Genomic DNA, 14,699 nt, shown 5'->3' on the forward strand with positions numbered 1-14,699 from the left:
TCTCTGCTTTATTATTTTCATTTTTTTTTCCCTAAAAGGGAGGATACATAAATGAACTAAAATGAAAGCATTACTGGAATACTTTTGATATAGAGCTCTACATGTTCCAGCTACACAGCACAATCAGGTTTCCTAGGCAATTGGTTAATGTCTAGAGTTGTTGAAGATACTTTAAAGATAACATAACAATAGTGCACAAAGAAATTAATTCTACTCAAGAAAGGTAAACAGTAATTAGCATTTCCTAATGTTATCAGTTTTGAGGAGAACCTATAATCAGCCTAATGGATAAACAGCCTGCAATGTGTAATATGTACATTTTAAAATATTTGAAGTAGAGGATGAAAGATTTGTTTAAATTATGAGACTTGAATTTTATTAATGTTATTGTCAAAAGTAGATAAGACATTCACAAGAGACATCACTGAGCTTTTATCTATTGTATGTTAAAAACAGTGTTTCAGAAATTAATTTTGCAGATCATCAGATACAGTAAGTGCTATATTATTTTTCCATCCATGTTTTCAGAAGCATAAAGAATGCAAGACAAGATAAGCAGAAATTAGTAAAAATATATTTCCATCCATCAACGCAGCATTGAAAAGTAATATTGAAGAAATTAGACATCAAGTACACAAACCTCTGGTGTATTTTAAAAGGCTACCAGTAGTTCTTGTCTCCAACTATTTTCTCCCTCTTAAAATTTCATTAAACCATAATAAAAATTATATTTAACACAGGAGATTTTAGCAGAACACAGGCTAATACCGTCACATGAAAAAACACAGCATTGTCTTACTGGTATAAATATTACAAGGGTCTGACAATCTTAGTGACTTTGAACACATTTCTGTTCCTATTTCACACAAGTACAAGAGCAACTGCAAGACTCAATGCCTGACTTCACTTCCTGGCATCAGAAGCTGCAGAGCAATATTTTGAGGAGCACAGCTTTTCATAACTGCACAGAAACTTAAGTATTTCTAGTAAGAAAATCTTGGTCAGATGTACCATCACTTGATATCTAACCACAAAAGGATCAAGTACATTGAAAGAGGAAAAAATATTGAGAAGAAAAAAGTCTAACTTACAACACTGGGAGGCAGCACTGGGCAATGGTTTCTTCTGGACTTCCTCCTGAAAGGGATACTAAAGGAAGGAAAGAAAAAATAGGAAGGAATATAGAGAGATAAGAAAGCAAGTGGTAACTTTATGACAGCATGCCACACATAAGAGAAAATATCCCTCGTATTATCAAAGCATAATATCTATAATATATTCTCCATTATATCTGTATTTAAACACACTCGAAGTGTCCTCTTTTTTTATGCCAAAATCACATTACAAAGTGCACTTCTGTTTAAGGTGAAGTCTACTTTAGAACAAATACAGGCCCTATTACCAATTCTGAGACCTTCAATTAGATATTGAAAAAAATTGACTCTCCACACCACACTGCCAGTATGACAGGGAGCTCCAAACTGGGAATAAATCTGTTTATGTTTAGACACTCCAGCACAGCCTCAGCAGTTCAAATCTCATATGGGCTCACAGCAAATCTGGAGTAGGAAATGGCAGCAGTAAGGTAATTAATGTTCCTGGCAAGGCAAGAACACAATGTTTGCCCAGCCAATGCTTGCAAACTCTCCTGTGATCCACTTCACATCCAAAGTGAAGAATTTTTCATCTCATTTAATACAAAATTAGAGAACACAGAAGTATTTCAATTCACCAGCTTTGACATTTTACAAAGCTGTTTGGCACAGCATCAAAGCGTTCCCTAGGGGAATGCCAGTGGTTTTATTTTGTTATGTTCTTCTATCCTGTATTACATAAAGATATGAGCAAACTAGGACAATTGACCAAAATAATGAGAACGGTGTTTGCTAGGAAAAAAAGATCTGACAACAAAGGAAGTGGCAAACTCAGCAAGCTGGTGCTGCAGCCTATGCAAAACACAGCCACCAGACAGTCTTTCCTTGTATTTGGTAGGGATTAATAACCAGCTCTGTACATGGAAGGTGACAACCCCAAGACATCCACTGCAGTTATCTTCCAATCTGTGCTATTTAAAATGCACAAGGGATCCTGAAAGGTGGTTAGTCTTATAATCAGCAAACTGCCAACCCAGTGAGTTTATCGGGACTGTGAAAATAAGAACTGCCGGAACCAGCACTGACTGGTTGACAAAGAGGTGGAAGGAAATCTGCTGATGAGCAATTTCAGTAGCACAGGACAGCAGTGGCTTCTGAATTATGATTCTCAGAGATGCCAGAATGGCAGCAGATTGCTCTTTTTAAGACATCAGCCCCAGTGATGCCTGGAGTCCCAAAATGAAAACAGAGTATTAAGTGTTTGTAGGAAGAGAGGCTGGAAAGCCTTTCTATGACACCATCTGAACTCCAAATGAACCTGCTTCTTCAATACTCCTCTGCAGCTTTCATCTGTTCATTCATAATCTCAAACAGAAATAGGTGCACTTAAAACAAAGCAGACAAAGGCACAAAGCTGTCTCGTGCTAAAAAACACTGTGCAAACCAGGATCTGCAGCCCAAAAGGTGAGGTCTGTAAAACTGAGTGGCAGGAACTGAAAGCATCAGGATCAGTCATTTAATTTCTCCAAACAAACCTGCCTCCAGCTGGTTTCTCAAACACTGGGTTTGTTTGCTCAGAGCAATTAAGATATTTCTCCAGGCAATGCACAATTAAGGTGTTGAATTCCTTTGTGAAGACATAACTGACCTGGGTGCATTTAAAGGGCAACTGGCATCCACAGAAGAGAAATCCACTGAGTGCTGCTCAACACAACGATACTGCCTCTGGCTCTGGAAGTCACTGCCAGTTAGGGGAATATGCAAGGAAGATCTCATCCCTATTCTGGGTGGCTGGCAAATGTTTAAAGGAACTTTAAAAGAACCATCTGAGGTCAGGCCCTGCACAGTTTTTTTCTCCCTGGTCACAGGAAACATCCATAATAAATCTGAAATCATTAGGTCACAAATATGGAGATAGTACTTTGCTACTAGTATTTGATAAGAGCATGCAGTTAGCAAGCAGATGTGTGGCACTGCAGAGGAAGGGGAGACTCAGAAAGCTCAGGATATGTTTCAGCAAGCACCAGCTCAGTGAAGCACTAGAGGGCACCTGTGCCTCGCTGAAGTACCTGAACTGCTGCTCCAGCCTTCAGGAGTGAGGAGGCACCACAGCAGCATCACCGACAGAACAAGGGACAGACTGGGCTTTTCAACGATTCTTAGAGGCTTTCAAACTTCTAAGAAGGCAGGAGAGGCTGCCCTAAATTCTTTAAGTTTTTATTCACCCAAATATTGGTCTGTCCTCAAACAAAAATAAAAATCCACCCTATTTTCCTTCATCTGCAAATCACTTATACAATGAATAGAAAATAATAGATGAAGGATCCCAGAATAAAAATCTCCTGAAGTCATTGCCTTGGCAGAGTATTTTGCAAGTTACCTTGCTATGGAAACACTTGCTATGGAAACAGACCTTCCAAAAAAGCTTCACCAGCACTATATTCTTACTCGATGTTCACATCAACACATAAGTGTTTGAGTTTTCTATAAAGTTCGTTTCTGGTACACGCATTAACATGTTAAATCTTATTCTGCAAACAGTCTGAACTGTAAACAAAATTTTAGTCGTCCAACAGTCTCTCTTAGAAATAAAAAAAGTAACATCTATTTTATAGCTGCTTACACAAGCACACACTAGAGCCAGGGAACCAAAGCCACAGTTACCACTTACTCTAATACAAGATGCACATACACTGAGCCGTTAACAACTACATTAGGACAAAAGCCAACACTTCCAACAGTCCTCAGTTCAAATAAAGATTCAGTATCTTGCTTTGTCTTCTTCAAAGAAACAGTCAACTGCAAAAAAGTCCTTTTTCAATCGATTTCACAAAAAGAACCTACCACAGCATGTCAAAAATGGTTTCACTGTCTGCTTAGGTAAAGCCCGGTGTTGCCTTTCCTTTGAACATATTCACATCAACAAAACATTATTCAAGCACTTCCCAGCATGCAGAAGAATATTCCCTTCCTTAACACTGAACAGTATACTTGAGAAAAGAGTTCTGTAAGCAGTTCATGGAAGACTTGTAAATTATCAGCATTTAGTATTTACCCTAGTCACAGGGCTCTAATACAAAGAATAAAAGCTAGTTATAAGACATTCAGGGCTACAATATTATTTCAATTTAGATATTTACCTCATCATCTCCCAGTGAATTTATTTGTTCTAATTTTCTGGTCCAGTATCTGGCCTCTTCTTCGGGGATATCTAAGTCAAAAGAGTAAGTCACACCACCTTATTAATCAGGCAACTTTGCACTCATCACCATTACTATTAAAGATCACATACAAAAAAACCACATATAATTTTTAAGAAATAGGACTGTCTTACGTTAGTGCTCAGATATAAAATAAACACTGTACATAGTAGCACAGTTTATGGGCTTACCTGCTTTCTTGTTTAAAACTGATTAACCAAATGCACATTTACACAAAGGAGGAAAGACTAGTTCACATTTAATTCAAGTATTAGTTTGATGGAGGGCCATTTCACAACAGCATTTTCATATACTTGCTTATGTTTGATAACACATAACAAGAGCATCATCTGGAGGCTTTTTATAATCCCTGCAGAACAAGGGACACCTTTGACTAGCATACCTTATGCACACCAATAGCACACCTCCTGGTGTAACACAAATTAGGTACCAAAAAATAAATTATCTCTTATTTCTTTGCCAGCAATAAGCCAAATATTTTGAGGGAATAAACAGTGTTATAGGAAGTCATATTCACATGAAAGCACATTCTTACTTTTACACCACACTGCAGCTTCATTGTGAAATAAATCACAACATTTTCACTGCCAAGAAGAGTTACCAAGCTGACAGCAAGTAGCAAGCATTATCACTTTTATTGTGGTAACTATTTTCTCTTTTACACCTTGAAGTAATATAGTGTCCTAATGGAATACTGACTTCTGCCACTCAAAATTTCACCTTTCAAAGCATATGCTCAGAGATGCAGATAACCTGCTGTGAAAAGCTTAACACAAAATTATTTAGGGATGGAGTGGTGTGAAAACATTGGAAAATGAAAAAAAAAAAAAAAAAGTATTTGAATTTGTTTAGTTTGGGTTTTTTTTCTAGTCACTCAACATCCCTGAATGTAGCAACTTCTGAAATCTGGCTATTTATGACCTGAAACTGCACCACTGCAGAAACTTCAAAGCTCACAGAGGAAGGAAATGGAGGGAGTGCTCCAGCTAAAAACACCACCAGCCTTGTAAGCTGACAGGAAGGTAGTGCTATACCAGTTCAGCTGGTTTTCCCATCTCCTGTAACTCTTTACACTTTCAGATGGCCTCAAAAAGAGCCAGTAAGTTTGCTTTCCTGCAATGAACTGTACTCCATAGACACTACCACAATTATATGCTAAGTTATGCATTGGCAGGAATAGGAGAAGGACAGGGTGGCCTCCTGATGAATCACCTGAAAAGGTGATTCTAAAAGTTACATCCACTTTCACTCTTCACAGAAAAAAAGAACAAGATTTATCCCATTGGAATCCATGAGGCTTTCAGAAAGGACCAAGTACTGCTTTCTTCTTGTACTTTGAGAGAATGTCTGTTCTACATGTATCCTCTCCCAGCCACACAAACCATCATCTTAGGAAGGAAACAAGCCCAAAAACACTGTAAATAACAACACAAACCACTGGTACATGCCAGATGTAGTGGAATTTCAAGTTTCAGCAGTAGCTACTTCCTTGGACTATGAACTCATGTCCACATCTTTGTAACAGAAACACCACTGAATTTTTATGGAACTAGCATCACTCACACAAGGTGTTAAAATACTCCCCAGTCAAGAAAGTTTTATGGAAACTGACAGTCTGAATCCAAAAAGCCTGCACTAAGTAGAAAAAAAGACAACCCATTTTCTCCTTGCATGGAAAGAGTCCAAAGTAATTTATTTTAACCAAGATATGCAAAGTCAGCTGCTCTTTCTGATGTACAGTACATTACTTTGTTGTTAAAACCCATCAGAAAACAAGGTAAGAGAAACATAAGAGACTCTTCCACAACTACAAGAGCTGTAGAAACACATACATGTTTTTGATCACCAGGGCTGTGGATGACAGCTGCACAGATTTATTAGATAGTCTCTGCACAAATTAGGGCTGGCATTCAAAGCAAATCTGGACAGAACTGTCTAGAGAGCAGCACCAGTGAACTGAATGCCTATTAGCATGCAACCTGATGAGATTTAGGAAAACAAACTCCAACAATGGCAAGAAACAATCAAAAAATTACAGCAAATCCCATTGTCTTGGAAAGATATCATTTGTCTAAAAGATGTAGAATTAAACGAGGACTAAAAGTCAGAGCCCGAAGAATTCAAATCTGGATCCTGAAATCAAGACTAAAGAGACTGAGGAAGGGTGAAGCAATGACTACCATCAACACTGCAGAAATTGAGGATATCTCAGTGTAGGCCTCAATGCCTTCCCAAAAACCATGGTGTAGTGGTATGCCCAGGCATCAAGGAGCAACACTTGTCTCTTGGATTTACTTCTATCTTACAGTCCAGACAACCATTTCATAAACAGAGCTGTCAGATTTTTACTGCAGGACTGCTGCTTCTATTGAAGCAGCTTCTTACACAAGTCAGAGATAAAAATCAGCTACTGTCCACATAACAGCTGCTCTAAGGACATCTTCCTGATCTCAGAGAAAATCTTGTCATCAATACTAGTATCAGTAAAATCATTGTACTGTTTGTATTGTTTGCTTTGTAAAGCAAACTTTAAACATGAATCAATTGGCCTATGATCTTGAATCAAGCTACATGCCCAAAAGAAATCCCAATTATATAGATTTTTTTTTTTTTTTTGAGGAAGCTTCTGTTGTGTTTTGCCTCAATCAGCAGTTCTGTTGAAGCTGCTTCTCTGGAATGCACAAAGATCACAGACAGCTTGCAAGACCACATCCACTGGCCAGCTATGCATCACTGCTCAACTTTTGACTACAATGGAAATTACTCCACTACATTAACTTCTGCTTAAAAGATAGACAGATGAACTAGTCCAGAGACAGGACACCTGAGGCCTCAGCCATCTCAGGATTACACTGACATCATGCTTGGTGAACACAAGGAGTAGGGCCATAAGTCAGTGAAACAAAATTGCTGAAAAACAACAGAGAGGAGACAGACAAGTAGATTAAATAGATTTTGGTGCTTATTAATTTGAAACCAACACAGAAACATTGCAAGCTTTACTGTCCTTGCTCTTACTGCCATTCTCAGCTAGAAAGCTGAACCCCATTTTCTCTAAGCTCCTGATTTACTAGGCCTGAATCTGCAGGGTCTATAAGCAAGCACAGACACGGCAATGGCTGGGGTGGGGGATGAGCAACTCCCACAGCATCACTCAGGATTGAAGGCTCCAAGTTGATCTGATGTGGGATTCCTGAGCACATGAGCAGGGATATGGGTGGAGGTCCCAGGTGAAGCTGCTCAGAGCAAGCAAGTGCCCCAATACCTGGAACGGGCACACAACAGTACAGTGATTTGTCTGAATGAGAAAGTAAATAAGAGGAAAATTTGTTGCATCCATACAGACCACTTCACTAAGTTAAACCCCTCAGGAAGCTAAGTATGACAGCATTCCTGCTCAAAGATCTCTAGCTGGCAACAACCAGACACTTCAGCCCTAAATCTTTTCTTCTCAGGTTTTCCGGTCCTTGTACAACACCTTGTTCCTTCTGTGTGTTCCTATAGATGCAGATCCTGGGCTGGGGCAAAACCTAGCTTGGCAGGACTGAGAACAAGTGCTGAAAGCAGAAGTGATACCCTACTTTCCCACAGTGTTCACCTGGCTTCCCCTCTTTCCAGCCTGAATTTCTTCCCTTTTCCAGTGTATGGGAATCTTTGTAAGTTCTCATTGAAATGACTCTGCTGAGCTGAGTTTTTCTTTCTGTTCAGTTCCCAAGACACTAAAGTAACAAGGCATATTGACCCTAACTCATGGTTAGATGCAGATCAGCATGCTCCCATTCTGGGAGTGTTAAGAACACATCTTCATTCCAAACATGAACTAGAAATTGCTTGGCACAGAACCAAACTGCTACAGTTTGGGAGCCAAAAGCATTTTTGAGTATTGCATCTTGTGAGGGTTTTGCACAGTCACTGCACTTCTAAAAAAGGGGGCCAGAGTAAATTACTATCAAGCAGAATAATTTTACACTTGGAAAGCAGCATCCTGAAAAATCTGTGCAAAAACACACACACTGCATCAAAATAACAGCACAATTTTCTTCTCCCTACCAGAAAATTTTCTAAACCAACCAAGAAAAGTTGTATTCCTCCCTTGTCTCTCCTATTCCAAAGAGGAAATAGATAGGATCAGAGGAGAAAGTGGCTGCAGCGTGTCTTGGTTAACAAGACAGGCTTCTTCTAGCCATGAAGAAGGCAGTTTATTGCCATTTTTAATAGACTACCAAGCACAAAAATGTTTCAAATTATAATGTGTCACATTTCCCATCCTCACTATTTGTTACATTTTTGTAGCAAAGGATTTGCAACCGTTCTGTTTCTGAGAGACTGCTGAACATGGGGCTGACAGAGAGCATCATATAACAGCCTGGTCCCCAGGACTGCAGTCCATTACACAGAGATATGCAACAGAGAAGGGCTCACAGAGCTGCCCTCTCCTGCACAACATGTGCTGGTGTCATACTAACTGACCACAAGGCAACAGCTGCATCTGGAACATGCAATGGCACACACAGGGGACATATGAGGGCCACCATCAGTGTTCTTTGTCCCATTACAAATATGGCCACTGACAAAGTTTAACTCCTCCATGACTTCAAAAAAGTTTATTTTCTATCACCAGAAGCAGAGGCTAAAATCCCACCAGCCTTTCTTAGGAGATGACTACTTGCCAACTCCAAGCCTGGTAAATAGTTGAAAACAACATTATATGAATATAAAAATTTTTAAAATCTCTTAAGTTGTCTTCATCATGTACTACCACTATCAGCATCAGCACATTTTGCACTTATTTTAGCTTAAGGATCTGCTGGTCTCCAGTGTACCAGCAGAAGAGATACCAGTAAGGAAGAATCTTGAATGTATTAGATAAAAGCAGAAACAGCAAACTAATCCAGGATAAACACAGTGCAAGTAACAAACCAGTTTCTAAACCTCTCTGCATACACTATCATGTTTTACATCAAGGACTTCAGCTTTTTAGGTTTTCAAATTCATTTATTCTCTTAAAAACCTCTCAAGCTCCACCTAAATACAATGAAATATTTTAAATACATTGAATAACCTGGGGTACTGCATCTGTGTGCATGTAAATGAGACAGCAGCCAGAAATTCTAGAAAAAGCACAGCAGCATAGCCAAACAGGAGAACACACAGTTTTTTTTTAAAGCTGCTATCCCAGGCAGCAGTGTTTTCAATGCTGTTGAAGTTGAAAAGCAGCACAAGCTGTACATGAGCCCACACATCATTCTGGTTCTCATGCATCTACAATAGCCAGGAGATCTTCACCTAGGAAACAAAACATGACACACAATGTTCCTAAGTGTCACTCCAAACCTGCTGATGTTAAAATCTTGCAATCTTGCCTCTATGGCCCAGCAGATGACTTAAGAACTTCCACATCAGTGATCCATTTACTTCCCTGTGTAGGGATAAAGCAGCAGCTCCAACTCATATGACAAAAAAATGCAGGCATGTAGGACACTAAGAATCCATGTTGCTGCCATCCAGCCAAAGGGAAACTGACCTGCCAGCCCACTGGGAGAGATGCAGAGGCAGTGCTGTGAGCTCCATGCCCCCCTCCAAGTCTCACAGTACCTGGGAAAGGATACAGAGCCTACTCCATGCTGCAGAGTCCTTCTCTGTTCCAAAGGTGATGGCAGGAAAGTCATGTTGTGAGGGGAAGCACCACTGGGGTAGGCGACAAGGGTAGATGCCACTTTCTAGAGGAGTGTGACACACCCTTAACGCCTCCTGCTTTTCAACCTGCTTCTGACCTTGCCATGGCACACCAGACTGAAAATGGAGATCAAAGCACTGCAGCACTCTTCTAGGGAAGAGCAGCCTTTGAAGAGCTAACTACTTCATCCATTTTTTCCTGGACATTATGAAACCCTGGACAGGCTGACAACTTGTCACATCCTAGAACAAAAACCAATCAACACAACAGTGTGGAATTCCTTTTATTTCAGTATTTGGCATGTTAAGCAAAGAAATAAGTAGTGAGAAAACACATTATTACCTGAAATACTTTGATTTTAAAGATTCAGATGTTCTCACATATGTACATAGAGTCTGTTTTCTTATACTTGAAAAAAATACCTCCAAATGCAATGCAGTCCATAATATGAATGGCAGAAGAAAGCAAATTCTAGTTTGGACACTCACAATACAAAGAGACACACCAGAACTTCATTTTCTTTTAAAGCAGTGACAATTTACAAGCAAGTGTGGCAGAATGAATTCAGATGAGAAGGCAGTGACTACAAGTCTTGCATTCAGCTCTGTGGGCTTGTTCTGTCCCTCCCAGAAGTCTCAACTTCTTTACCAAAGAACCAAGACTTTTGGCAGATAAAACAGGCTTTTCCCTTGTCTTGCATAAAAAGTAACTTAGCAACAAACTTCCCATGGACAGTAGCAGTGGAACACGATATTTCCGTGGGGAAGAGGGATGGCTCCTGACCAGCATCAGACAGCTGAGGTGTCAGGTATCTCTTCCCCTTTGTACGCTAGACTATAGTTAAAGAGCAGTCCCATTTCATCTACAGAACACTGTACTCTCCCAGAAGTGCAAACATCCAGGGGACTGTACACTCACAACAGTGCACTCACAGCACAAAACACAATTTGTATTGACTGTCTAACTGTGGGACCAAGTCTCCATCATCCCCTGCACCAGGAAGCAGAGTATGAAACTCAGATGTCCTAACTTCTTCCCATAACAGATGGACAGTCCTGACAGGTGCTGACCAAACACCAGTGCCTGAACAAAAGCCCTACTCCTGCTCAGAGCAGGATACAAATTGCTCACACTGACTAGGGTATTGCAGCAAAAAGCATGCAAGAGGCAGAGGGAGAAGGATGAGCCTTGCAATGACAAAACACTTTGAAACACCTCAATGCTCAGTGCATGAAAAAAAAAATAGCACTAACCCCAAAAACATCATCTCAGTTCTTGATTTCAAGCATCAGCCAAGAGCTGGAAAGAGAAGTTAAGCAAGCCTAGGATGCATTCTGGCTAAGGCCTTAATTTGGGGTTTATTTGATTTCAGGTTTGTTTTTGTTTGCTTAAGTAAAATAAAATTTTAAAATTACACACAACTTTACTTGAGATTAGTTTGCTCCAATTAGCTACTTTTCCATATTTTGTATTTTTCAACCATAAGTAATTGGCAGAAAGGCAGTACTTACAACATTAAGTAATTTATATACTCTGCTAATGATAATGTTCAGGAGCACTAAGCAATAATGTTTCACTAACTGAACTGCGTATGTCTAAGAGGGCTATGCACACTCAACAGAGAACACCTCTAACAACACACTTGACCTCCTCTAGAGCCGAATTTGTCAAGATTCAAAGAAGCAAATGCTCCTGCTCAGGAAGAAAATGTGACTACACAATCCTAAAACACTAGTAGAAGAAAAAACTGCTGCAAGCCTGAATATTCCAGCAGTCAGGGACTTTCAAATAGTTCACACTTACTCATATCTTGTTAGAAGTCAAACAAAAAATGAATACCAGCCACATGACCTCCACTAAACTATACTGACTAAACTGAGAATAAACACAACTTGATCATAAGACTTCAGTTGTTCCCACTTTCTCTCCACTGTCAGCACACTGGAAAAGTTATGGAAATGCACTCACCAAAAGGTAATTCAAATCTTGTGTCCAGCAAAATTTTATGAGGAGTTGGGTTTTTGGTTCCGCAGATTTCATCATGTTTCATTACAACTTCTGCCTCCAGTGTAGACCACTCCCCAGGACCTTCCTGTGAATCAAAGGCCTTAAGTGAATGAATGTTAAGTCTGAAGAACTTTATGCACTAACTCTCACACATTTGTTAGAACAGTCCAAAAAGAGCTTAACAGCATTATCAACCCAATTTTAACATCAAATTACATCCATTCAGCATGCACTACCTTTTTCTTCCAATCTGGATTTCCTCCAAATCTCAAAGGCATCTACCAGAGCAAACAGCAAAAAGAAGTGCTGCCTTCTCAGAGGAACTGCAAAGGCAGGACTGAGGAGCATCTGGACAGCAAGAGGAATTGAGCACCAGCCAGACCTCACGGCCACACCGCAGGGCATCCCCACTCTTTTCCTTTTATAGAAAATATAATGTATCTCTCCCTGCTCAAATCCAATAATCTTCTACATAAATACCCTAAAATTTGAGTTAAAAATGCTTAGCTACAACAACTGCCAAACTCAGTAGTTAGTGCACTTACAGACATTGGCACATCCAACTTCCTACTTTTATCCATACATATTAGCACAAGGTTCACCTAACACTACAACCAGAAGCCCTAAGAAGATACTGCAGATGTGTTTTGAGCCTACCTTGTCTGGACAAGACAGAGGTCTTTAGCAGTAAGTCACAGGAATCTGACCATCACACTAAGCAGTCAGGTCTTAAGACCTCAGACACTTGTCTGTGTTCCTTAACAGATCAGGCCCTAGTTCTTGAGTCCACACAAGTGAAAAGAGACCGAAGAGCCTTTATGTGAACTCAGTAGTAATCCCACTACAAAATCAAAACTAACGTGATGAGACAGCCCTCTCTGCTGTCACTCAGCCTTCCTGACTTTTTAAGTGGAAGTTTTGCTGAGGAGCTCAGTCTAGACTGCACCAGGCCATATTTGTAATGCATTAATTAATGCATCAACACTGGAGCAAATGAAGGGTCTTTGTCATCTTAACCTCATCAGATTGGTGAATGGCCTTCAGAGCAATCCACACGGTCCCAACCAGGGTGTCCCATATCAGTCCTTTGTTCCATACTTCCACAATTAGGCCCAGGTCCAGCCGACTGATCTCACTGCAAGAAAAGTAAAGGCAGCACAGATGAGAAAAAAGCAGAATACAATCTAATTTTGTTTAATGTTCAGCATTATAACCATGCTTATACCAGTGAACTATTTCCACAAAGCTGTGTCAAGCCACAGAGAGCTCCTGGAAGTGTGTGGCTGAGGCAGCTCATACTCACAAGGATCACCAGTTTCTAGTAACTCACAGTTTAATACTAATTACACAAAGAGTGCAAACTAAAATTCTGAACTATGTCATGCATGAACTGCCAGTAGGGAACTCATCTCTGCAGGTATCTACATGGGAGAAGGAAGTGTACCTTGGACCAAAACCTAGAGGTGAGCTGTTCTTTGTCATTAGGCACCCCATTTTTAACAAAATTAGTGTCTCCCTTGGCAGCACAGCAACACAAGTGTTCTCTGGCAGGTGCAAACATGCCAATACTTACCTGTGAGTGGAGGTACTCCTAGCCAAAAGTAACAATCCCACATCCAGCATAGCTGCATCAGCAACACTAATACCTATTTCTCAGGGCTATGTGGCACCACTTCTGCTCCAGCACCAGCTACCTCCACACAGCCACTGAGTGACAGGTTCTTGGAAATACTTATCTGAAAGTTTTCACAAACATCTTTTCTCTCATTAACAAAACGATGCATCTCAAATTTGCTTCTTCTCAATGTTTTATAGCATTTATGCATCACTTCTGCACACTAGATTGTAACTTGCCTACTTCAGAACAGCCCAACACATACAGAGCAGACACTGGTAAAAGCAATAAAGTAGAGAAGAATCCTGAGCTGCCTGTTGGTATCACAGCTGTCTCACACTTATCATGAAGAAAGGCTATAACCTGCAATTTTTCAAGCTCAGGGCTTCCCTTTATTGCTGCAAATGTTAATCCCCAAAAATAAACATCTTGGACAGTCAGGGCTGCTGCCCTCTGCCCAAATATATTCATGTTACAGCTATCAAGGAAATTCAAAAGCATGTTACTGTCTTATTTCTGTAGACTGCCTTATGGCCAAAATAAGGAAAAAATGGTGCAAATCCAAGCATCCACTTGAACTTTGTCTCCCTCTTGCAACTGAAAGAGAACATCATATCTACAAGGCTCAAGACAAACCCTATAGTTACAGTAAAGCATATAAATGTCTATTTTGAATCCAAGTGCTTCTGTTCTTGTTTGAGACACAGGAATTGAGGTTAGGAGTGTACAGTGCTTGAGTGGTTCAGTCTGCAACAGCTAAAAATCAAGCTGTTAAACAGCCTTCTGTGAGTTTACTGCTAGCATCTTGTAATTGAGTCTCCAGCATTCTCTGTTCTGATAGGGTTACTCAGTATGGCAAACAGCTGTACCAGCACTGCTCTGCCCTCACTTTTCTTGATATTCATCTGATTGAAGGCTGATGATGACTGGTTGACTGCTGACTGGAACAGTGTGAGTCCAGAAAGGGAAGAGAAGGAAGAAATAACCTATTTTCAGTCATAGTGTAAAACCACATACTTTGCTTCAAAATACACTGTCAGAGCAGGACACTTGTCATGATACATGGGTTCCTCTACAGATCTCCA

General features: G+C 40.1%; 1 protein-coding gene across 2 annotated transcripts in view; it reads right to left on the minus strand.

The window, feature by feature from the left end:
- UNC13B (unc-13 homolog B) overlaps window positions 1-14,699 on the minus strand; it is a 206,046-nt gene that overhangs the window by 159,291 nt on the left and 32,056 nt on the right. For both annotated transcript variants that reach the window (XM_021554690.2, XM_077790533.1), the window contains exons 4-7: window positions 13,017-13,134; window positions 11,961-12,084; window positions 4,235-4,305; window positions 1,092-1,149 (exon numbers count right to left, since the gene is read on the minus strand). In XM_021554690.2, coding sequence (XP_021410365.2) covers window positions 1,092-1,149; window positions 4,235-4,305; window positions 11,961-12,084; window positions 13,017-13,134 — 371 coding nt within the window. The remainder of the gene's footprint in view (window positions 1-1,091; window positions 1,150-4,234; window positions 4,306-11,960; window positions 12,085-13,016; window positions 13,135-14,699) is intronic.

The sequence above is a fragment of the Lonchura striata genome, chromosome Z (assembly GCF_046129695.1).
Source record: "Lonchura striata isolate bLonStr1 chromosome Z, bLonStr1.mat, whole genome shotgun sequence".
Taxonomy (NCBI): domain Eukaryota; kingdom Metazoa; phylum Chordata; class Aves; order Passeriformes; family Estrildidae; genus Lonchura; species Lonchura striata.